Source organism: Solea solea, chromosome 2 (assembly GCF_958295425.1).
Source record: "Solea solea chromosome 2, fSolSol10.1, whole genome shotgun sequence".
Taxonomy (NCBI): domain Eukaryota; kingdom Metazoa; phylum Chordata; class Actinopteri; order Pleuronectiformes; family Soleidae; genus Solea; species Solea solea.
Window position 1 is genome coordinate 30,951,811 of NC_081135.1, and position 23,794 is coordinate 30,975,604.

A 23,794-nucleotide genomic window follows, 5' to 3' on the forward strand; every position below is an offset into this window, starting at 1 on the left:
CATCATTAGTCCCACCACTGTTTCACAGTAAGCTGGAATTTTTATCATTTCAGTTATTTTTTTTACTGTTGTTGCTTACTTTGTATTGTTAGCAAAATGAAATACACTTGGTAGAGACAAACAAGTGTTAAAATAGAGTGAATCAGTGGAGAGGTAAATAACATATTTTTTGTTTTATTTTGGTGGATCCTACTGGGAATTTCCCACTTGTTTTTTGCTGACTTTTTTTGTTCTTCGCCCTGCTCTGGGATGGTGAATATGCTGTTGTCATAAGTTCTTCATGTTATCCCATCTTCTTTGTTTATATTTGTTTTCCATACTTTTCTTGCTGCTTTCCCATCACTCCGTCACTTTACTGCAGCACTAATCTGATGTAGTAGCAGTGCAATTATGGTTGTTAGTGGATTTAAGGACTAAAAAAGCAGGATATGAGTACAATATAGAGCTGCCCAGTCACTAATCCTCCCTCCTAGTGCTGGGTTACTGTCACTGTCTGTCTAGCGCCTGCTTGCCTTCCTCCCTATCAGCTTTATCCTACTTAGATAATATGCTGTCTGTAAACATTGTTGTTATCTTGCACGTTCCAGGCTGAATGCACTGAAGCTAACTAACACTGGCATTATCATTTATCAGCTGCTTTGTTAGGGGTTCCCACTGTGGTGCTTAAGAGGAGCTAACACTTAAGAGTAGGCAGTGAAGCTACATTTTAAGTGATCTCAGATCTAGAATTCCAGAATGGCAGTAAAGGAGGGTTGGTGTTGTAGAAAATAAGAACCAGACCTTTGTTACACTAATACACTGAAAAGCATCCCCAAAGTCGTCTATAGATGTTGAGCTCACTGCTGGCTCTGATTTCATTAGAAAACTCCAGGCCTGCATTTTAGACTGGAAGGGCAGAATTTGAGACCTTTGAAGAAGATGACACAGTTAGTCACAAACACTTCCTGGTTGGTTCTTATTGGCGACAACCCGGGTATCGGCTGAATGAAACAAAGCTCTGAACAATTACTTTATTTCCATTGTTGTCAGCCTCTTAACAGAAGTCCTTGTTCATGTTCTGTGGTTTGTTGTTAGTTGTACTTAGTGAATATGATAAAAAAAAATTTGTTACGTTAATACCGAAGTAGATTACTTTTGATTTGGACCTGGGATGTTTTTTTCTTAAATTAAAAAGAAACTACATAAATTTCAAATGAAAACATAGAGGTTTGTGTGTAGCCCGTATTTAATTTTTAATAATAATCATTTATTATGAATTGCATCTAATGCAATGGCCTGCACAATACTCATAAACAAGCTACACATAAAAACATACACACAAAAACAACATTGACATAGCCTTATGCTATTTATCATTTGAGTTTGACGCACAAACTTTGTGTACATTTTCAATGGCTTTTGAAATTCACGAACCAGACATATGAGGTGCTTATCTCCTTTGCACAACAACGAAGCTTTGCCTCTTAAAACGGTACAAATTGAAATGGGGAAAACATGAAAGAAATAACTAGTACAGTATGCCCTCATACATGACTCCAGTGCAAATGTTCATATTTGGGCCATCATTCTCATTCACCTTAATGCATCAGGGGGAAGTAAATGCACCATGGTCTCTCATCATTTATTATAAAATCAAGGAGTACAATTGCTCAATGACAGCTGTATTATAGACACATCAGTCTTAATGAATGAAAATAGAGGAAAAGCACATATTGTGCTCAGATATTGTGGAATAGAAGTGGTGATTTAAAGGGAAAAAACCCAGTCATACGTGTGGTTCAAGGAAAGAGACAGCAGTAAGGTAACTCCTGAAAGAATACAAACAAAGACGATGAATGTAAAAAAGTCAGATAGCTTTGAGTGCTTTGCCAAGAGGAGGCGCGGCCAGATAAAGAGGAGAGTGGGAGACGAGAGGAGAGGAGGTTGTTTTTCTGTGGCATTGTCAGGAAGTTATCAGCTTGTTGACACGCTTCTTAATTACCTTTGGTCAAACAGATAAGAGTGCGGTCGTGAGTTTCTGAACACTTTCAGGAGTCAATCATCATCATATCATCATCATATTAAAATATTCAATTAGTTTAATTCTTGTGTTAGCATGGGGTTTGAAAAAATTGTGTTGTAAGTGTTGTTCAACGTCAGAAAGCACACAAACAAACTTTTAACTTTGTGTTTGGAAGCTGATGGTGAACTGTGGGCGTACGTGTGTACATACTGTCATTTGTAAGGTGGGTGTTTATGGAAGGGCTTCCTGCCCATGTAGGCATGTGCTGTATTTTCATTAACCAAAGGAGGAATGCTGATGAGGTGTGGCTTAACAAGCTGATAAAAATCGTAAAAAAGGGCACGGGCAATTATTTCTGAGAGGGAGGAAGGGGCTGGGAGGAGACATGGGCTGTGTTCTCTGGAGACACACATCAGGAGTGCGTAGATCCTTTTTTTTCTCTTCAGTTCCTTATTCTAATGGACTACTTTGTTCATATACATACTTTGTGATATACTCAGCCGGAACATTCATATAAAAGTACAAATGCCATTATAAATTCTAAAAGTGTTTTTTTCTTTTCTGTAGTATTACTGATCACCAGTCGTAAAAAATGAACATGCATGTTTTTAATGGATGTGATTGTAGTTACGAAGCAGATGGAATCTGACTTTTCACCATTAGAATGATTGAGGGATCAGCCTGGTATCCATCTGTAACATGGAATGCTGCAGCGTTAACATTGATAATGGTTAGTAATTGTTACCATGACATTGCCCGCAAGATATTTTCCTGTCACAGAAGACGTGCTTTGTTATGGCTGGGTCACAAGATGGGTCAAGAGCCAATTTAAGTCAGATTTTGTCATTTATTTCCACAGAGTTAAGCACTGCATGAGTCTTCACTATTTCTACAAACTGGTGTTTGTTAAGAAATAATAGTTTAAAATACAGGCATGCTATAGGACCCAAATGTAATTTTTGTCTACTATAATTAATGTACACTGCCTCAGTTTTAACTGTGAGCCTGTGCACGTTCAGATTTTGGTCTGGTCAAGAGGGGATAGATGTGGGGTTAAACGCATACACATGCATAACAACACTGAATAATCTGTATAGTTATGTGTAAAGAAACTAATAACTGCAAGATCATATCTTGTGACAGTGAAATACCCAATTGCCTAAGATTATCTGCAGAAGTATCAAACAAACTGCTGTATTAAGTGTTAATCCCCTGATTTTTCAGATTCTATCAGCATGTTTATAGCTCTTATCGTGTGCCTCTAGGTTTGTAGAGTAGCTATGGGGTTTCTGCAGTTCTCCCACAATATGCAACACTTTATTCATGCACTCCCACTGGATATCAGATATGATCAGTGTACTCGCAGCTTTTATCTCACCTCACCTCACCATCTCTTGTCTTTTTTAGCTCTATGATTTGTCCACTGCGTCATGAGATCACTGGGTGTTGTTGACCTAACAGTGGGTCATTAAAGGAATGAGGTTGTGAAATGGTATTTTAATTGTATTCTCTTCTTTTTCTTCCTTCTGAAATTAATATACAGTGATGTATTGTGATGATTCTAGTGTCCTGACTACAGTGGACACTTTTAAACACCACAAATTCAAAACAGTGGCCTAATGTAGATGGCGGATGTAGAAATTATTATGACTGTTATTTGCTTATTATCTTGTCAATCTGTTGGTCTTTAAACAAAGGCACATGACACCAGGATTTCTCATGGCGCTCCCCTATGGCCAACGTGACTATGACAAACATAAAAAGCAAAAAAACAAACAAAAAAACAACACAAATCTTTTGCAAGACAAATTAGTGTCTGTCAGGTACGATGGATGTGTGTGCAGTGTTGACGGCTGCATTGTTAATCTGCAATTCTTATAGCTTTTTGTCAAGGCATAGTGAGTGAACTTGCTTGTGTGGTGACTCACTGTGAGGATGATGGATTAATAACCTGGCAGTAAACCAGTATAGACAGTATTTAGAACGCATTCTGAAGCCCACGTGACAATAACACACTGAACATAGTGAGATGTTGTGTGGAAAAAAAAAAACAATTACATGAACATTTGGCTCAGAAATGCTCCTTAGTAATTTTAAAAACATTCACGTGTTGTCCCAGACTTAAAGTGCCTCCAAACCCTGATTGATGGTGCTCAGGGAAGATAAACACTGCTCAAGAAAAAAATAAAACAAAGTATAAAAGCAATGTTTGGAATACAATACATCTGGCCTGGGGGTCAGCCAAGTCACTGTTACAATGAAGTTATACAATGAATTCCAGAATGGAGGGTGGGAGGCAGAGGGAAATACAATTTAACACTGTAAATAGCTGCGTGTCATAGACTTTGAAAAGTAACACAATGAAAAAAATGTGTATTTAACTACGCTTGAAGGCTTTATCTCAAGTAAGCAAACACAAATTATATACATATGAGCTGTTGCCAAATGTTAGTGAAGGATGACTAATTTCAAGGATGACTGGCTTTATTGTATGTTTTTATTATCGAACATGTAAACAAGTTGACAGTATATCAGCTGAATTTACACTGAGGTACTGTATGGTTGAGAGCAATGTTTCTAGTGAAGGGCAAGTTTCGTCAAGGCAACACTTATTTACTACCTTAGTACACTAAGGTTTTTTTTTGTTATTTCTTACCCGTGGAAAAACTGAGGTAGACATACAGTAAAGCCCAACTATCAAGTATCAAGTATACGTGGCTATTAAGAATGTGTGTAATATCTTGTTCTATTTATTTATTGTTGTTAAATTAGATCAGAAATGAATAGTCGGTAGTAGAAGAGTGTCGCTGCATGTCTTGGTTTTGGAGACTTGCAGTAATATCCAGGGACATGGCGCCTTGCTCCGTCGCACACTCTCCCTGATGGGAGTTTTTGAAAAGCACCGACAAGCCACCTGACCCTGAAAGAGTGATTTAATAGAGCTCTCCCCCTTTTGACTTATAACTTTCCTTAGGCTGTGTGTGGTTTTCCTAGGCGTGTGCGCGTGTGCATGTGCTCTCTGGCGCATATGCCAGTGTTGTCTCAATATGTTGTTCAACAACCAGCTCGGAGTAGTCAGCTGTCCAGTGCGGTGCTGATGTCATTAATCACAGAACCAACACAGCAGAGAAAGGTAGTGAGGAGGGAGTGAGAAAAAGCCAGGCTGGAGTTGTAATCTGTAAAAAGGTACCGGGGGAAAGATATAGGAGATGTGTGGAAGAAAAGAAATAAAAGAACATAGGGGAAGGCGAGTTGAATAAAGAGAGCCATGTACATGAAGTTTTGTAGAGAAGACCTTTGTGGTTTCTTTTAGCATTGGCTTTATTATTATTTACTTCTCTATTAAATAAAAATGTATTATTTTCATTGTTTTGGACATTTTTAATGCGATTATGTTTCATCTGTAATTATTGATAATAATTGTACTAATGTTTAAATTGAGTAACGTTTTGAAACATTTATTTATGTTTACATTTATTTACCCACCCTATGTCAGCTGATATTGGCTCCAGCTCCCCACAATCCTCATGTGGAAGATAAAGAAGTAGACAGTGAATGAATAGACTTGAGTTAGGTTGGACCTATGCTTTTATTGCTGATTGAGAACTTTTAATGTTACTTAGCAAGGCTTTACTACCTCTGGCTAGATATCTTGAGATTGTTGTAATGAGTAGTAGTTTTATTTGCACACACACCAATTAGTGACAGTATATAGTATATTTAACCTATCCAAACTGGGTGCTAGAGCAGTGGGCAGCATCTCTTTGTGCCCAGATAGCAATGGTGGTTGTGTACCTTGCTCAGGGGCACCCCAGCACTTGTCCTGCCCTGGGATTTGAACCCTCTGGTTACAAGCCCTATGCCCTTCCACTTGGCCATGTGACAGGAGCATTATTTCAAGGAGACGGGTATTATTTTCATATACTGTTAAGTGTAAGAAAAGTGGATTTACCTCACTTGTGTTCTGTGTTACAGGAAGGGGATTTCTTGGTTCGGACTCACCACGTTGAATACTGTGATGGGGGGATTCTAGACCCTGACGACATACTCAGTGATCTGGTAGAAGACAAGGACAAGGTAAGAACATAACAGGTTTTATGACTCATGCTTTTAATCTGATGAAGCTGAAATAGCTTTACTGGCTTTTATTTCTACCTCCTTTTAATGTAAAAACACTGACTACGTGAGCAGAGAAATCTGGTGGCTTTATGTGACTTTAAGCTGACCAAAAAACAGCTTTATTATCTTCTCAATTAATACCCGTGAACTGGAACTAAAGAGTGCGATGTATTAACTAAAGAGAGTGACTTCAATAGCCATTAATTAAAACAGCCCATTTCCTGAGTGAATAGTATTAGCGGTGTACACAGTTATGCATGCAGTAAGGTATTCAGCCAAGCAGTCCATAAAGTTGCAAAACAAATGCCTCGCCGGCAGCTTTCACTCTCCACCCCAGAGCTGGAATATAATCATCTTTAAGCCACCTACCTTTTATTCTTTAAATCTTTTTTGATGTCTCTCATAAAATGTATATAATGTTGACTATTGTGTGTGTGTGTGTGTGCATTTGTGCGCTTGTTCAGTGTTCAGACTCCAGAGTATTATGCCTATAAGCCACTGCAGCCCTTTGATAGAATATTGCCTCACAAGCAAAATTCAAAGGGAGTGGTTTTAACTTGCCTGAAGCTTTAGCCAGTGTCATTAGAAATTCACTTCTGAGACTTTGCAAACTGAATCCATATATTCCCCGTCTTTCTTATTTTCCCCCCGAGGAAAGGGTCATTTTTCATTTTCCCCTTTGGAAAGTCTTGTATATTTTAGTACCCTCTCATAGAGAGTGACATTATTAGAATGTGATAAATGGCCGAGATAAAGGCCGTTTTGAACCATGGCTCAGGAACTTAAACGATTCCTCAGCCCCATCTCTGTGGTTCTGCACATTAAAACAATATCAACATGATTTAATGAGTCCGCGTGCTATGATGATCTGAATTTTACATTTAGGTCACAGCTAATAAAAGTCGGAAGAACCTACCGGTGTTTTGCCCTTTCCTCAGCTCACACTATCATGCCTTAAAGGGTGTATGAATACTGCAGGAGTTTTGGAGATTCTCTGAACTAATTAAGAACAAAATTGCATTTGTTGGAATTTTTTTTTTTTACTGTGGCTGTAAAAACCTTTGAAAAAGCCCCCCCCCCCCGGTCTCCCCAACCAGGACTCAAGCCTCTGTTAATGACACAATTTTTGTCATTATGATATGTTCTGTGATGTATTCCATCCACATACTCAAGCTGCATATAAATGAAAACAGGGCTCCCACGGGTCAGTGAAATCCTCAAAAGTTTGTGAATTTGCAGAAAAAGATGCCCAAGGCCCAAAACAGACACGGGTCATTGAAAGTGCTTAAATTTTGTGCACGAAAGAAGTTCAGTTCATATTTAGGTAAACGCCACCGATGTGCCCTTATCTATTACAGCACCACCTACTGTTTCATGCGCCCTGCATTGCTTGATGTAGTTGTAATTACTGGCAGTGTTGTGAACACTGTACACTGTCTCTCTCCAGCCGTTGACCTGAGCTTCCATGCAGAACAATGAGTGAGGCAAGTTAAGCAAGAGAGCAAATGACGTGATGCCTGAGAAATACAAATGCCAAGATCTTTGGCATTTGCCAAGATCTTCGTTGCCCTCCCATCTTAAGCTGTGTCCGATTGAATTTGAGGGATTGGTCCTAGAAAGTCTGGAAATACTCCTTGAATTTGATGCCAACTAACGTGTGGGAACCCTGTAGAAATGTAAATTTTTGGCATTTTAAAAGAAAACCGATCGCAGTGCAGATAAGTGTTTTGGTTTCATATACAAAGTAATCGGCATCCATATACTCTACAGTTGTTTGCTTTGTTTTATGACATGAACTTGAATACAAGCATTAACTGAGCATTGTCAGTGGTAGTCGATGTTTGTTTCCAAACCACTCTCAAATGCGTTTTAAGAGGGAAAACATAGGCATGTGGAACACATGGAGTGTTTTTTCCAGAAAAGTTTACACCGATATCGCGCAAAAAATGACCTGAGTGGACTGTCTTTACTGTGAACAAATTCCCCCCATGACATTTTATGAGATGAGTTTTCCTGTTGAGCTTGAATCTGTGGGGATTACGTGACACACTAAACTTCAACCCAGGGGCCATATGATTCAGTGACAGAAGCAATAACAGAGTCAGCAGACCAACACCTGATTTAGGAGACTGCTACAATGAGAGCCTGTTGCCATGGTTATTTCAAGATTCATCGAGCAGCTTGTACTGGTCCCACAGCTGGCAAGTTGCCAATTGCCCTGTGCTACTGTAAGCTTGTGCAGTTTTTTTTAAGTGAAGGTGTTACAGACTGGACTTCTACTCATGATCACTCGCTGTAGCATTGAGAATACTTCACCGGTCCGAGACAGAAACTTTCTGCTAAGAAAACTCATGGAATATAATTGATAGTGCAGGCGGAGACCAAGGAAGTGATCCTAGGTGGCTCTTGTGCCACAGCTTTTTTCATGATTAAAACAAGATTTCCAACTGTTTAGGATTGTTTAATATTCTCTTCATTTCTTTGCTCTGGATAACAAATTAATCGTCAGAAGTTAATCATTTTGGTTTGTGGACAATACAAGACATTTGAGAACATCCTCATTTTCAGGTTTGACGAACACGATCAACATTTTTTAAGGTTTTCTGATGTTTTATGGACCATGGATTAATCGAGAAAATAATCGACAGATTGGTTATGAAAATAATCGTTAGTTCCCGCTCTAATTAAAATGTCTCCCAAATAATGTTTTCATATAAGTCATTATATATTATATTATTATATTATCATTATAAAGTAGTTATGTGGGACTTAAGCAAACAGCTGTGTATCTGTGTAAACTCTTACCAAATATAACAGAAAATATGGCTTCTCAACATCTCTGTTGAAAAAGTTGTTTTATACCAGACAAACGGCTGCTATGGTCCTCACTAAAGCAGAAATCTCTGTATATATGTGTATGTGCGCAAAGAATGTTGCCTCATTTTTAAAATGTGGGGGTGACAGAGTCAGAGAGATATCAGAGATTTCATTGACATTTTTCTTCATCACTTTACTCAGACTTGAATAGTTTGGTGGTGACTTGCGAGTGACATAAAGGTTAAATTAATAACTAAAAGGTGACGTCAGAAAGGAGAAGCTTTCTTGAAAATGCCACGGGAACACTCCCGATTTGAATTGATAGTAGGTCAGTTGCACATCTGTGTAATATTAAAGGGGAAGTGACCTCACATAACAAATTATTTTGTGCAGTTGCTCAGTGTGAGTGGTTTGATGAATGAGTGAAGTTAAATAATGAATTAGTAAACGTAGGCAATATTACCCGGTTTTAATGACACATCTATAGCAACTGTTACTTGGGACATCAATTTAGACATGGACATATTATAATTAGCTGTGGATTTACCTGCAGCTGGTAACATTGCCTGTTAAGTTTCATAGCCCAACCACTGTTCTGGTACCGGATATTCTTCTGTAGGTTTCTTTTCAACAAAGTCAAATGAACAGACATTGGAATGCTTCCTCATATTTTAAGCTTTCAACCACTTCATGTTGAAGGCTTTCAGCCACAAGCGAATCATTTCCTTACAGTGCTTTGCACATTCCCATCTTGTTTGAGGCTGATGATCAAAACATTCTTGTTCCATTAAAGCCTTTTGCTTTAACCAGCTATTATAGCAACCCTTGACTGCACATACGAAACCTGTTTTCTTTTTTTTTTTTGTTTTAGAAGTCATGTTATCTTTCAAAGGTGTTGTCCTTCTTGCTGCATAGAGCTGCATAATTGCTGACCAGGAATGCCCGGAGGTCTCACACAAAAAATAATGGTGGACTACTTTCTGGTTTCTGCAGAAAACAAAATCTATACCATGAATAAAAATAAGTGTGTGTATGTGTTAAGATACACACCGTATTCATCGACAGGTGTTGTGTTCTCGTTTTTTCTCCAAATCCTGTGAAGTGAAACAATGCAAAACCTACCTTTGGGGCACAAAAACCACCATCTACTTTGAAAGCAGCGGCATACAAATGCACATTTGTATTCTAGGATCAAATACAGTGCCACATTTCATAATTCCTCAAAACACACATATATGGTGAGACACACATGGAGAAATAAACCATGCCGAATGATATCAGCAATACACACTTCTGAGCACCAGAGATTGCATATGAAATGAAAGTGTGAAATATTCATTGGATTTTAAGGCAAGGCTCTCATAGTATTACTGAGCTGAATAAATGGCTTCTAATCCCAGATGAGTGTTTTACTGGGGGGAGAAGGGGGGGATAGGGTTTATAACCACAAAGAAAATAGAGAGGGTTTTTTTAAGTCTCCCCAAGACTGAGGTCATATGTACAGTTTCGCAAATCCATAGCTGAAAAGTACTCAAGTGATGTATTTTAAGAGCGAGTGCACGCATTTATCAACTTAAATTGGTCCCAAAACAGCTTAAAGTGCTATATGGCAAATGAAAGCACAGTGGCCAGTATGTGAAAATATAACATATTATACTATAGACTGTAAGTACATACAGCCTCTGAAGTTCAGCATTGGTCAATTTGAATTTAAATAACATTTACATTAGCATAGAAATAACTGTTTTGAGATAAAGCACTTTTAACAAAGTTGAAAAAGAAGTATTAAGCAAAGTTTCACATCAAATCAATCTGATTGTTTTACTGTGCAGTAGGACTGCAACTGACGAGTATTTTCATAATCCATTAATCTCTTTATTATTTTCTCAATCAATTATTTATTTGGTCCATAAAATGTCAATAAATTGTTGAAAAATGTAAATCGCTGTTTCCCAAATGTTGAAATGGTCATGTTCTCAAATGTCTTGTTTTGTCCACAAATCAAACTTATTCAGTTTAAATGATTTCTTTGTTATACTGAGTAAAGAAACAAGAAAATATTCACATTTAGTAAGCCGAAAACTCTAGAGAGCTTGTTTTAATTATGATAAAATCACTCAAAAATGATTAGTCCATTATAAAAATAGTTGGTGGTTAATTTAGTAATCAGTTAATAGATTCATCATTGTAGCCCTACTGTGCAGTTGTTTTCCTGTGGACACTAATTCACTGAAACTGAATACCTGAATGATGGATAAGATTGAATTCCTGAACACACCTACAACAATCAGCTGGCGTATGGTTATTTTACTCATTACCAGTGATTGTGTAATTTGTTAAATCTACACTTGGGCTCCTGTAATATTAAAAACAATGATAATACCTTTTAGTACCAAGACCTGAACCAATATCAACTGAATTAATTTATCCATGGGGCCTGTTATTACCAGGTTTGTTACCATTTCTGAAAGTTGGCATTTAAAGGTAGTTGTATTGTTTTATTTTAAAATCGGAGTAGGACAGAGATAACTTGTGCAGGAGATATTCAACCTTAACTTAACTCTACAGAAAGTGTTTGCCTCAGAGTATCACCCCCCCCCCCCCCCCCCCCCCCCCACACACACACACACACACACTCCACCCCTTTTCTCCATTACCCTAATGTCCTTCTTGCACGTTGTTTTTCAAGTGCACTCCCAGCTTTATGCCAAAGAAAATGAAAAGTAAGCACGAAATATAGATTCCCATCAGCATTTTCTATTTAGCTCCAAGTGTATTTCTTAATGTATTTCTCCCATCTTGTACAGAAGGTATTACAGAAACACCCTTCAAGAGAGAAGGGGGTTTAACCAGTCATGCTAATGGAGAGAGAGGAGGAACACTTTGTATGATATGTTTGTTCTTGGATGTACACACGTACACCCCCCCCCCCCCTCACACAGTATGGATTCCTTTGCGTCCATCAGTGTTAATCATTTTTCGTCAAGCGTGCACACAAAATCACAACAAGCACAACAATCTATGTGCAGAACTTTTCTCCTTTTTTGCGCTTCACAATTTCTTCATTATTATGAAGGTTTTACATTATACGTAAACTTGCTTGCTGATCAATATAAAGGAGACTCATTTTAGGAAACTAAAAATACAATATGAACTTTTGCCAAATTTAATGGCATAACCACCAGATTTTCAGGTTCTTCTTTGGTGTTGGCATCCATAATTTATACTACCTATACGGATGTTTTGTATAATCGTGTTTCATATGTGTGTGTGTGTGTATATATATATATATATATATATATATATATACAGTGCCTTGTGAAAGTATCCGGCCCCCTTGAACTTTTCAACCTTTTGCCACATTTGAGGCTTCAAACATAAAGATATAAAATTGAAATTTTTTGTCAAGAATCAACAACAAGTGGGACACAATTGTGAAGTGGAACCAAATTCATTGGATAATTTATACTTTTTTAACAAATAAAAAACTGAAAAGTGGGGCGTGCAATATTATTCGGCCCCTTTACTTTCAGTGCAGCAAACTCACTCCAGAAGTTCAGTGAGGATCTCTGAATTATCCAATGTTGTCCTAAATGACTGATGATGATAAATAGAATCCACCTGTGTGTAATCAGGTCTCTGTATAAATGCACCTGCTCTGTGATAGTCTCAGGATTCTGTTTAAAGCGCAGAGAGCATCATGAAGACCAAGGAACACACCAGGCAGGTCCGAGATACTGTTGTGGAGAAGTTTAAAGCTGGATTTGGATACAAAAACATTTCCCAAGCTTTAAACATTGCAAGGAGCACTGTGCAAGCAATCATATTAAAATGGAAGGAGTATCAGACCACTGCAAATCTACCAAGACCCGGCCGTCCCTCCAAACTTTCATCTCGAACAAGGAGAAGACTGATCAGAGATGCAGCCAAGAGGCCCATGATCACTCTGGATGAACTGCAGAGATCTACAGCTGAGGTGGGAGAGTCTGTCCATAGGACAACAATCAGTCGTACACTGCACAAATCTGGCCTTTATGGAAGAGTGGCAAGAAGAAAGCCATTTCTCAAAGAAATCCATAAAAAGTCTCGTTCAATGTTTGCCACAAGCCACCTGGGAGACACACCAAACATGTGGAAGAAGGTGCTCTGGTCAGATGAAACCAAAATTGAACTTTTGGCCACAATGCAAAACGATATGTTTGGCGTAAATGCAACACAGCTCATCACCCTGAACACACCATCCCCACTGTCAAACATGGTGGCGGCAGCATCATGGTTTGGGCCTGCTTTTCTTCAGCAGGGACAGGGAAGATGGTTAAAATTGATGGGAAGATGGATGGAGCCAAATACAGGACCATTCTGGAAGAAAACCTGTTGGAGTCTGCAAAAGACCTGAGACTGGGACGGAGATTTATCTTCCAACAGGACAATGATCCTAAACATAAAGCCAAATCTACAATGGAATGGTTCACAAATAAACGTATCCAGGTGTTAGAATGGCCCAGTCAAAGTCCAGACCTGAATCCAATCGAGAATCTGTGGAAAGAGCTGAAGACTGCTGTTCACAAACGCTCTCCATCCAACCTCACTGAGCTCGAGCTGTTTTGCAAGGAAGAATGGGCAAGAATTCCAGTCTCTCAATGTGCAAAACTGATAGAGACATATCCCAAGCAACTTGCAGCTGTAATTGCAGCAAAAGGTGGCGCTACAAAGTATTAACGCAAGGGGGCCGAATAATATTGCACGCCCCACTTTTCAGTTTTTTATTTGTTAAAAAAGTTTAAATTATCCAATAAATTTGGTTCCACTTCACAATTGTGTCCCACTTGTTGTTGATTCTTGACAAAAAAATTCAATTTTATATCTTTATGTTTGAAGCCTCAAATGTGGCAAAAGGTTGAAAAGTTCAAGGGGGCCGGATACTTTCACAAGGCACTGTATATATATGTGTGTATATGTATATATATATGTGTATACATGTATATATGTATATATGTGTGTGTGTATATATATATGTATATGTATATATGTATATATGTATATATATATATATATATACACATATATATACATACATACATACATATATACATACAGTATATATATATATATGTGTGTGTGTGATTATTTATACAATATATGTACTTTAGGCAAAGTCCTTACTTTATGGAGGCCACTGTCTTATGTTGCCATGACCTCACATCAGCCCCGAACAGACAAACCACTCAGTGTGCATTTTACATTTACAAGTGGACATTTTCCATGCAAACAAAGAAGAATCCTCTCTGGCATGTGGAGGAATATTAGATGTCACGAATGCTTACATACTGGAACTCTAAAGAAGGTCTTTATAGAAGGACACATGGAAAGGGCTAGCCTGAAGATTGGGCTCTTCCCCATGAGCTGAGCTTTGAACTTGGGTTATTGTGTCAGACATTTCTTGGTTCCTCTTATTGTTCAGGGGAAGTGAATTTATTTCATTTTCTTAAATAGTTTATGATGGTTTAAGAAGAAGTTGGCTTTCAACAAATCATAACAGGAGTAATAAGTTAATTCCTGATTCTGATTCTAACTTGTGATGACCGATTGGTGCCATTTTTCTTATTGATTGCACATCTTATTTTTTTTGTATGAATTAAAATGTTTCTGTCATTCAATTAGAAAGAAGTAATTCTGCTCACTGTTGTAGGACTTCTGAGCGCTTTGCATTTTCCTGCTCTGTGTGCCTTTTTGGTGAGGAAAAACAAGAGGAAATGCTGAAATGGCCTGTGAGAGCTCTACTCCACAGTGAGCACCACCTCTGAGATAGTTCAGTATAATTTGGCCCATAATGTCACACAATATACTGGAAAAGTGTTTTTAGGCACTTTGTATTTCCTTTTGGTTTAAATTGATCAAACTCTAAGCATGTCTGTTAATTACACCGTCTGATTGGCTGATGGGATAAAACAGCCTTAAATGGCCTCATTTGGAAACGTTAAGATGGACAGTTTTTGGACCCAAGACAACTCGGTGGAGAGTGCACTGTGTGTGTCTGTAATGTCCCTCGTATATATGTGTGTGTGTGTTAGTTTTCTAGTCGGCGAAAAACAATTAACTGCAGAAGAAAATCGGGCCAACAGTTCTCATCTCAGTTTTGACAGTGTTTAAATTGTGCTCTTGTTCTCTGGCTTTCTGCTTTGTCCCTTTCATTCCTGCTTTCTCGGCCCACGTTGCCATCACATGCTGTGGTTGCTGGTAGAAGCAGGGCATGGACAAACAGGTAGACTGGCAGTTATAAAGACCGTCTCTTGTGTTGGCATAGCAACTAAAAAGCAAGAATGTGAGAGGGCGATAAACTTGGGAGTCACTTGTGACTATCATACTGGACTAAATAAAGGAAGCACCTGTGTCTGGAAGAGCTGAGAAAATTAAATCTAACCTGTGTTGGTGCTTTGCTCACTTCCAACTTTTTAATAAATGTCTTTACTTTTACATTTTATCATGCTTCTAAAATTAAAGCTTGGGGATGGGTTGGGGATAAGTAATTCATTGTGTTTACATTTATATTTATTTTTCATTAATTTCTCACTAATGTAATTCTTGAAAATGAAAGAAAATATCTGCAGGTTAAATAAATACATTAATTAAACTACTTCAGCAGAATCATTAACAAAATAGTCAAATCTTTGATCATGAGGAAATGACTCTGGTTCCATGTTATCAGCAGCCCCTCGCTCGTCTTCTGTACTCTCGCTCACTCACTCTGCACCTCCATGTATCCATGATCATGAATGCTTTGCTGATCAGTGGTAAATAAGAGACTCTGAACACTGCTTTTGCAACTCCTACCATGCAAACAAATTATTCATACATTTGTTAGATGTGATTGTTCCTGATACAGATTCATGAATTAGTGGCTTATACAAAAAAAGAAGTTATTTAGCATCTATTAATGAAAAATGATTATGCTGCACCATTTGTTTAGATTTGCACAAACACCCACCCACACACTGTCTCGCGTCATTTGCAGATCGATTGCTGTCATCAGCAAATATGCGAACTTGTAACATTTAAAATGGAGCTGGTGTATAATGGTTGAGGAGTAGTTCATCGTTTTAATATAATGTTTTATATGAGAAATAACTGTCAGCCTAATGTCTCTGTTTAGGTAAAAGCACATTTTCAATGTACAATAGATTTTAGGTTGGGTTTTAGCTTATTTTAATTGTTTATGCATTATAATCTTGATGAGATGTGATAAGAATAATTTGATCAGGAATAACTGTTCAATACCAATTTATGTCACACCTTTCAATAACACACATTCACTTGGTGGCTTGACAGACAAAACAGTTGCAGGATACTCGGGGACAGAAACAAGAACACAAAGGTGAAAAGCCACAAAACACCAAATGTCAGCGTAGTTTCAAGAGAGAACTGAAAGTAGGAAGAAGACAGCGTCACGTAAAAGTGAATCTAGTAAGTACGAATAAAATAATAGGAAGATAGAGCAATCAATCATTAGATTATAGATGATAACACCTAAAGCCAAGTCTGTGAGAATAGTTTTTAAGAAGTGATTTTAAAGAATTCCATGTATCTGCCAGCCTAATGCATGAGCGCATGTAGCCTGTAGGGTGGATTTGACAACTTATCAGGTGAGAGGCTAATTTAGGATCCTCTGAAAACTGGTGACAGATCTGTGTGAAATAAAATAATTAAAGTGTCTTTTTTTTGTGCCCAGCATGCTTGAAAAGTTTCATCAAAAAAGAAGAAAGTGGGATAGATTGAGGACTATTATCATATTGGAAAAGAATGATGTAAGAACATAGAGCTAAAAATAAGGCACCAGCAGAAATGACAGGTCATTAAGAGCCAGTGAGGCCAAGCCCCACCTGCTGGCAGCCAACATGTTTCCTTTTTCCTCTTTTTTTAGTTAGAGCATTGGGGGAAAAAAAAGACACCAAATGAGAGGATAGCATAGGTGGAGATTGGTGTTTGGCTCTTCTGTTGCAGAGATCCTGTTGCAGAATATGTGAAAAACTCGCTCTTTATGAACACTTTGTCACCATCATGACTAAGATATCTTGCATTGGTTTCGTTTTGAAAATCTCCCCAACTTCTCATTCGGCTTTTCCATCGCCATGCACCCTATTTTGCCTCCCTTCCTCCTCCCTATCTCTCTTTCTCCTTCAACATTCCATCTCTTTTCTTTCTCCTCTCGCTTTCACACCCGCTCAGCTCTGTCACTTTAAGGAAGAAAACACAAGCCTGTCAGAACGAGGCAATTATGACCCTGTTGGAAGGGTTATTATGCAAAATGCCCCATAATCCTCCTCTACAGTTTTCATCATAAATGACACGTACATTAAGTCTGTGCAGCTTTTACGCGCTCATTGAAACTTCACTTATGTGAGGAGCGCCATTTAAGTATTTTAGAACACACACACACAAATGTGCATGCACATGCAAAAAGTCATGTTTACTCATGAAGATGATGCAGTTGCAGTGTGATTATTCATAGCGTCTTAGTCTGGTGTGACAAGATAATGATGACAATAGACGGCAGACACATGGGCAGTATGTGATTGGATTTTTATGCTCACCATGCCATGTAAGTTAAATGCTTGTACATAAAGGTAGCTGATAAGGTTCTCATTGAATTCTATGTGTGTGTGTGTGTGTGTGTGTGTGTGTGTGTGTGTGTGTGTGTGCGTGTGCGTGCACTTGCTGGTTAACATGTCGACGTTAATTGAACCATGACCCAGATCAAAACAATGAGCCCTTGGAAGGGATTTTAGAAAACATGCAGAGATATAGAGAAGCAGCAATTTGTGTTGGAGACCTCTGATATAGTCCGCTTCTAATCGCAGGCATTTTAATCCCAGGCAATTTAACAGAGAACCTGACGCATAAATGAAAGCAGACAGGCATCCAGTAAATCTCATTTAACCTATGTAGTAGGCTTAATAATCATATTAGTGTTGTGTTCAGTATTAATAAGTTATGAGATGTTTTTAATTAAAGTTGTAGTCAGAAATGAATTCTCCATTTCAGTTTCGTACACATTCAGGTACATTCAGTAAGTCAAGGAAACACTGTTCCCTGTTGATATTTAAGTTGGGCTTCAAATTTTGGTCGCTAAGTTATATAGTTTAGTTTATCATAGCACACTTGTGGGTTTGGTAACCATAATTGTTAAAAGTGAATTAATAAAAAAATAAAAATAAATGGCAACCTATAATTAACTACATTTAATATAAGAGCCAATACAACCTTTTAGCCCTAGAGCATTTGAGTTCAACCACATTTTTGTTTTCAAGTGTGACGTCGTCTTGGTGGGGTTAAGTGAAACAGGAAAGACAAATATTCTCACTAATGTGTTCCTCACACATGTGCCCACACACACCCATAATACTAACAGTTTGCTGGCGACCTCTGACCACTCAGCGCCCCCATATGAAGTGGCGACTCTTGAGAATAATATTTATCTTCCACTAAAGAAAGCAGTGCTGCTTATTGCTTCACACTTTGAGCTGGTTTCATTTACTGGACGTCTGTGTGCGTGTGTGTATGTGTAATTGTCAGGACCACTAGTCCTCATGGAGACCAAAACCTGGTCCTAATGAGGAAGAAGAACCACATTTTTTGAAAAACTGGTTAAGTTTAGGGCTAAGATTAAAATTTTGGTTAAGAAAATGATGGTTAATTTTAGGGATAAGGCTTTGTTTTGACTGTCCAAATGAATGTAAATCAACACAAGTCCTTAAAAGGATAGCTGGAGGACAGCTAGAAGAGATTTGTGTGTGTGTGTGTGTAAACACAATGCACAATGGTTTGAATGTTGTTGTTTTTTTACATATTGTCAGTTTTATTGACTGCTTCACAAACTAAATAATCTCACTGTGTTGAAAAGATGAAGTTTGTAGACACAGTGGGAAGTTTAATTTATGGGAAGTTGTGTTTAGGTCCTACTTTAGGTCACGGACCAAAAAAAAAATTCATTTCCTTGAACACATAATGTGCAAATTACATTTTAAAATTCCAGTCAATTGTTTTTGTTTGGAACAGTCGAATGGTATCATATGACTTTGGAATACGATGTCAACCAGGATGGATTTGACAACTTGTCAGGTGTCAGGCTAATTTAGGTGACGGGGAAAACTGGTGACGGGGAGATCTGTGTAAAATATAATAATTAAAGACCAGTCCATCAAATAGTTCAGTATCTTAATGCTCGGTTGTGCTGGCTGAAACAGTTGTACCCAACATGCTTGAGAAGTTACATTAAAAAAGAAGAAAGTGGGGTAGATTGAGGAAAATGATCATATTACAAATGAATGATGTAAAAACATAGAGCTAAAAATAAAGAACCAGCAGAAATGACAGGTCATTAAGAGCCAGTGAGGCCAAGCCCCACCTGCTGGCAGCAAAAAAGTTTACTATTTCCTCTTTTTGTTTGTTCTTGGAGCATTGGTGGAGTTTAGTGTTTGGCTCTTCTGGAGATCCTGTTGTCAGCCAGCATCATACAACAAGTTCATCTTTTGATAGTAAATGTAAAATGGACACTTGGCAGGTGGACGTCAAGTCATAATACTCTGTCACTGTTTCACATTTAGCAGTGATTTAGCTCTTGTGCGTAAATGTGATCAATTGCTCTTCTTAGTCCTTCAAAAGGGTACAAGAGCCATAAAATGTTCTGCCTGTCCATTGTAGGTGTGACTCAGATATCGGTCCGTAAGTCATGTTCCTTATGGAGTCAGACATTTGTCATTATATAGGAATAATATGTGTTAGTCTTCACTGAAAGGCTGTCCTATATGTGTGTGAGTGAGAGCAGGTGTAGCTTTTAGTCCTTGAGAAGGGTAGAGGGACCATAAACGCTCTCTTTAGGAGCTGAGATCTCCGCTATTAGCCGAATTGTGAATTATATTTGATGAGGCTATGGCCTCATTGTTAAATTGCAGTACACTGGCATATATATCAGTCGGCATTGACAGTCAACATTAACACGGCACCTTTTACTATATGTACCCACTGTATATGCTTGTGTGGCTGAATTATCAGCTTTTAGTGATATGACTTACTTGGTGATACTTTCATGTCGTGATTTATAGCGTCGGGCAGTCTGTATGATGAAAATTCCCTCCTGTGTTTTTGATAAGGTGAAAGGGTATATGTTCTGATCGGTTTTTGGTCTTAAATCTTATTTATCTTGAGCCTTAATGGAGTCGGCAATTTGTGTGGTGAATCACACAACCAGTGACCTATTTATACGTGTGTGCTTTCAGTGACTCATCTGTCAAATTGCCGATGACACTCACCACCTCCATGTTTCTCTTTTTTACGTGCACACTAAACCGTGCATAACTCATAAAGGACACAACAACTTCCAGTGTAACCCTTAATGCCGCATACCCTCGTGTGTTTCACTTGATCACACACACAGATGGGTAATACAATATTACTCGTGTGGCACATTTTGAATGGGTCCGTAATGTTCCATTAGTTTGATTGCTTGCAGCCCGCTACACATGATGGGTAGAAACAATAAAAACCACAATATACAAAACTCAATTAAATGGTTGTATTTTATGTGTTAATTTAATGGTTTAATTTTTAATATTGTTCATTTATGACAAGCGATGCAAGTAGATGGTTTCACACAGATACATGGAGAGGGAAGCTGCACACATTATGCACTTCTACACACCGACACACACGCAAAAAAGCTCTTGTCAAAGGCAGTGGAGTGGAATAATGGACAAGGCGATGGAATAGTGGGCAGATTTTATCATTCACACTCTCTTAACCACCAGCCATCTGCTTAATGCATGCTTTCTTGCCTTTGTGTCTGTGGGTGTGTGCATACATGGATGCGGATGCACATGTACGCCTATGAGTGGTTCAGTTCCTTTGACCAACGCTCAAGATTTTTAAAGTGGTTAATAGAGATAATTCATCTGTGCCGTCTAATCCAAACAGAAGTGTGTATTTTTCTTGTCGGTTGCTAATTAATACTACTACCCCAACACACGCACACACAAAGCACAATCTAGGTCTGAACAATTAATCTTTTTCGCATCGAAGTTGCGGTTTTGAACAATGCAATTAGCAAAAATAAATTTTAATTGACTGTTTTGCATTGTTCTATGCCAATGTAAAGTGGTAGAATCAATTACTATCATTAAGTTATCATCACATGGGAGAAACGGCATTAATAATCAGATATTCTCACATTTGGTAATGCTCCATGTTGTTAATCTATTACATCAAATTTAGAGCTGCAACTACCTATAATTTTCATAAAAAGATCATTATGTTGATTATTTTCTTGATTGTTGGTCCATAAAATGTCAAAATGTTGTCAAATGTTGGTTGTTGTTTAAAAATCAGAAAATTGACGATTAATTGAGCAACCAATCACAAATATCCTGATAACAAAAGCATGTACTGCTGCAGAGAGATGATGTTTGGTTTTTACCTTCTCTTCAATTGAAATTTTTTTGAACAGATAAATTATACACATTTATATGAGTTGAAAACTTGAGTCAATGTTCTGTACCCCTTCCCTTGTTTTTTACATATTTAAATTAATTAATTAAGTGGCTACAATAAAAAAGTGAGGTTGTTATTGTGTTGAAAAATTCTAAGCATTGCACTCTGCTGACAGCCCACAACATTAAAATGAACTGATGTTCAAAGATACATTGGGGTTCAAGTTTTTCCTATTAATATATATTTTTATCCCTTAAGGTCATCCAGACTTTGCTCATGTATCATTATCTCTGTGTTATGTAGAGCGGTCTCTCATTATGACAGGATAAAGAGGAGACAACAGGGAGATCTCCACCATAATGAACTGAAATGCTTCCTCTCACCTTCACCTCATCTCTCTGTTGTACCCGTCCACCAGCTCAACTCTTCCCCTTTACTGTAGTTATCATCTCATCCGCTCATTCTCTCTCTCCTCTGGCTTGTTGTGTTGCCTTTCAATATGTCAACCATTTTCTTTCGCAGTTTCTTCTTTTATACTCTTCCCGTGTCTGAGCTAACACCACCCATCAGACTATTTTCAGTGCACCCATTGAACCACATCTCCCCTCACCATCTTTTCTCAGCTGTTATCTATTTTTTTCCTTCCCTCTCAAAAACGGTTATTTACTTTCTTTCTCGTGGCCTTCTCTCACTTTTTTTTATCCTTTTATTGAACTTAATTCCACTAGCAGTCATGAGCGATGATCTGGCCTTCTCCTCTCCACTTTCTCTCACCCCACTTCCTCACCTTCACCACTTACCTCTTTCTTTTACACCTTTACCTCTAATGAATCTAATAATTTTGGAGTCACACCTCGTGCGCAAGCATGTGTGTGTCCGTGAACTCTTCATTTGTCAAAGGCACATACACGTTTGATTCAGACCTGATACATATGTTGACCCTTAGCCAGGAACCAATGAGGGTTAATTGAGTAATGGCGTTTGCTAGAGAGGGAGGACAAGCTAGAGAGCCAGAGAGAGAACATTAAGAGAGGGAGGATGAGAGAGATGGGCGCAATTTGTTGGAGCATATGAAGGGAAGAGAAATGGGAGGGTGCGAGGAAGAAAAGGGGTTAATTGCAAGAGTGAATAAAATGAAAGTCAGAGGGAGGCTTGCAATTAAAGTGTTGTGGAAGGGAGGGTGAAATAAAGACAAATGCTGGGTTAATGGCGACAGTGTGTGCGATGGGCACGGGGGTGACAGCATGAGGCAGCCTACCAGCATGATGTGGGAGATTGATTGTCAGCGATAGACAAGGGGTTAACGGAGTGATTGAAGGAAAACAGAGAGAGAGAGAGGCAGAAAGGGTGAGAGCGAAAGGGTTAATTATGAGTATAATAAACGATGAAGCGTGTGGTCTTCATGGAGCCCGGCTCTTAATTAAGGAGACACAGCTGCACCTGGGACCCACCAAGAATAGATGGATACATGATACTGCATGAAATTGTGTGTGTGTGTGTTAGTAATTGTTATTGTTATGAAGTCCATGTCCTCATGGATTCATTGTGCTGATGAATTATCTTAATGAAGTGCCTGGATGTGGGGGTTGGACAAACTAAATGGCCAGACAACTGAGAATTGGTCCATCATTTGCCTGTGTGTTTGTCTGACTCTGTTTACAGACAAATTGGAAAAGGAAACAAAAGTCATTTGGTTTGAGAGAGCTAAAACGTCTGCTTACATTTTGAGCCTCCCATTTTTCTGCTTGTTTGATCGTCTTCTCGTTCCCTCTGTTTTCAATGACAGTCAGTGGTCAGGCAGTGTGGTATACATAGACTCCAAAGTAAAATCATATTTTCATAATACTCATATTGATCATATGACATTTCCAGTTTTTTTCCATTAAACATTTTTTTCTTTATTGGTCTAAACAGGTTTCTAGTCTGCCCGTCTGACCATTAAATATGATGTGTACTGGATTTATTTTTCAAGTCCCAATTTCCTGTTTTATTCCTAATTTATTTTTTCATCTTAATCATCGTAACTCAAGCAAGGTTCAAGCAGGCTGAGTGACAGCGTGCAGATTTGTGAGGATGAAAAACGGCTAACTTGGATATATTTTCAATTGAACCCGCTGAAGTCTCATTTTGTCGTTTATTATGATTGCACTGAGACAGCACAAGTTGCTGCTTGATCTAATGAATTAAAATGCCCGAGTCATAAACATCTAAATCTTTGATGGTTTCTTGCATTTCCCCGCAACACGCCCTAGGCTGTTTTCCAGAAAATGTGTTCAAATCTACTGAATCACGTGATAGGCTAAAGCGTTGTCTAAACACTCTTGCAGCTGTTTGGGTGGTGTGTAATCTGTATTATCATGGGTTGTCTCTTTAAGT

The 23,794-nt window shown here is 38.3% G+C and overlaps 1 protein-coding gene across 4 annotated transcripts in view; it reads left to right on the forward strand.

Moving 5' to 3' along the window:
- Positions 1-23,794, forward strand: part of pard3bb (par-3 family cell polarity regulator beta b) — a 192,851-nt gene that overhangs the window by 4,389 nt on the left and 164,668 nt on the right. For all 4 annotated transcript variants that reach the window (XM_058617671.1, XM_058617686.1, XM_058617662.1 and 1 more), the window contains exon 3: positions 5,978-6,079. In XM_058617671.1, the coding sequence (XP_058473654.1) occupies positions 5,978-6,079 (102 nt within the window). The remainder of the gene's footprint in view (positions 1-5,977; positions 6,080-23,794) is intronic.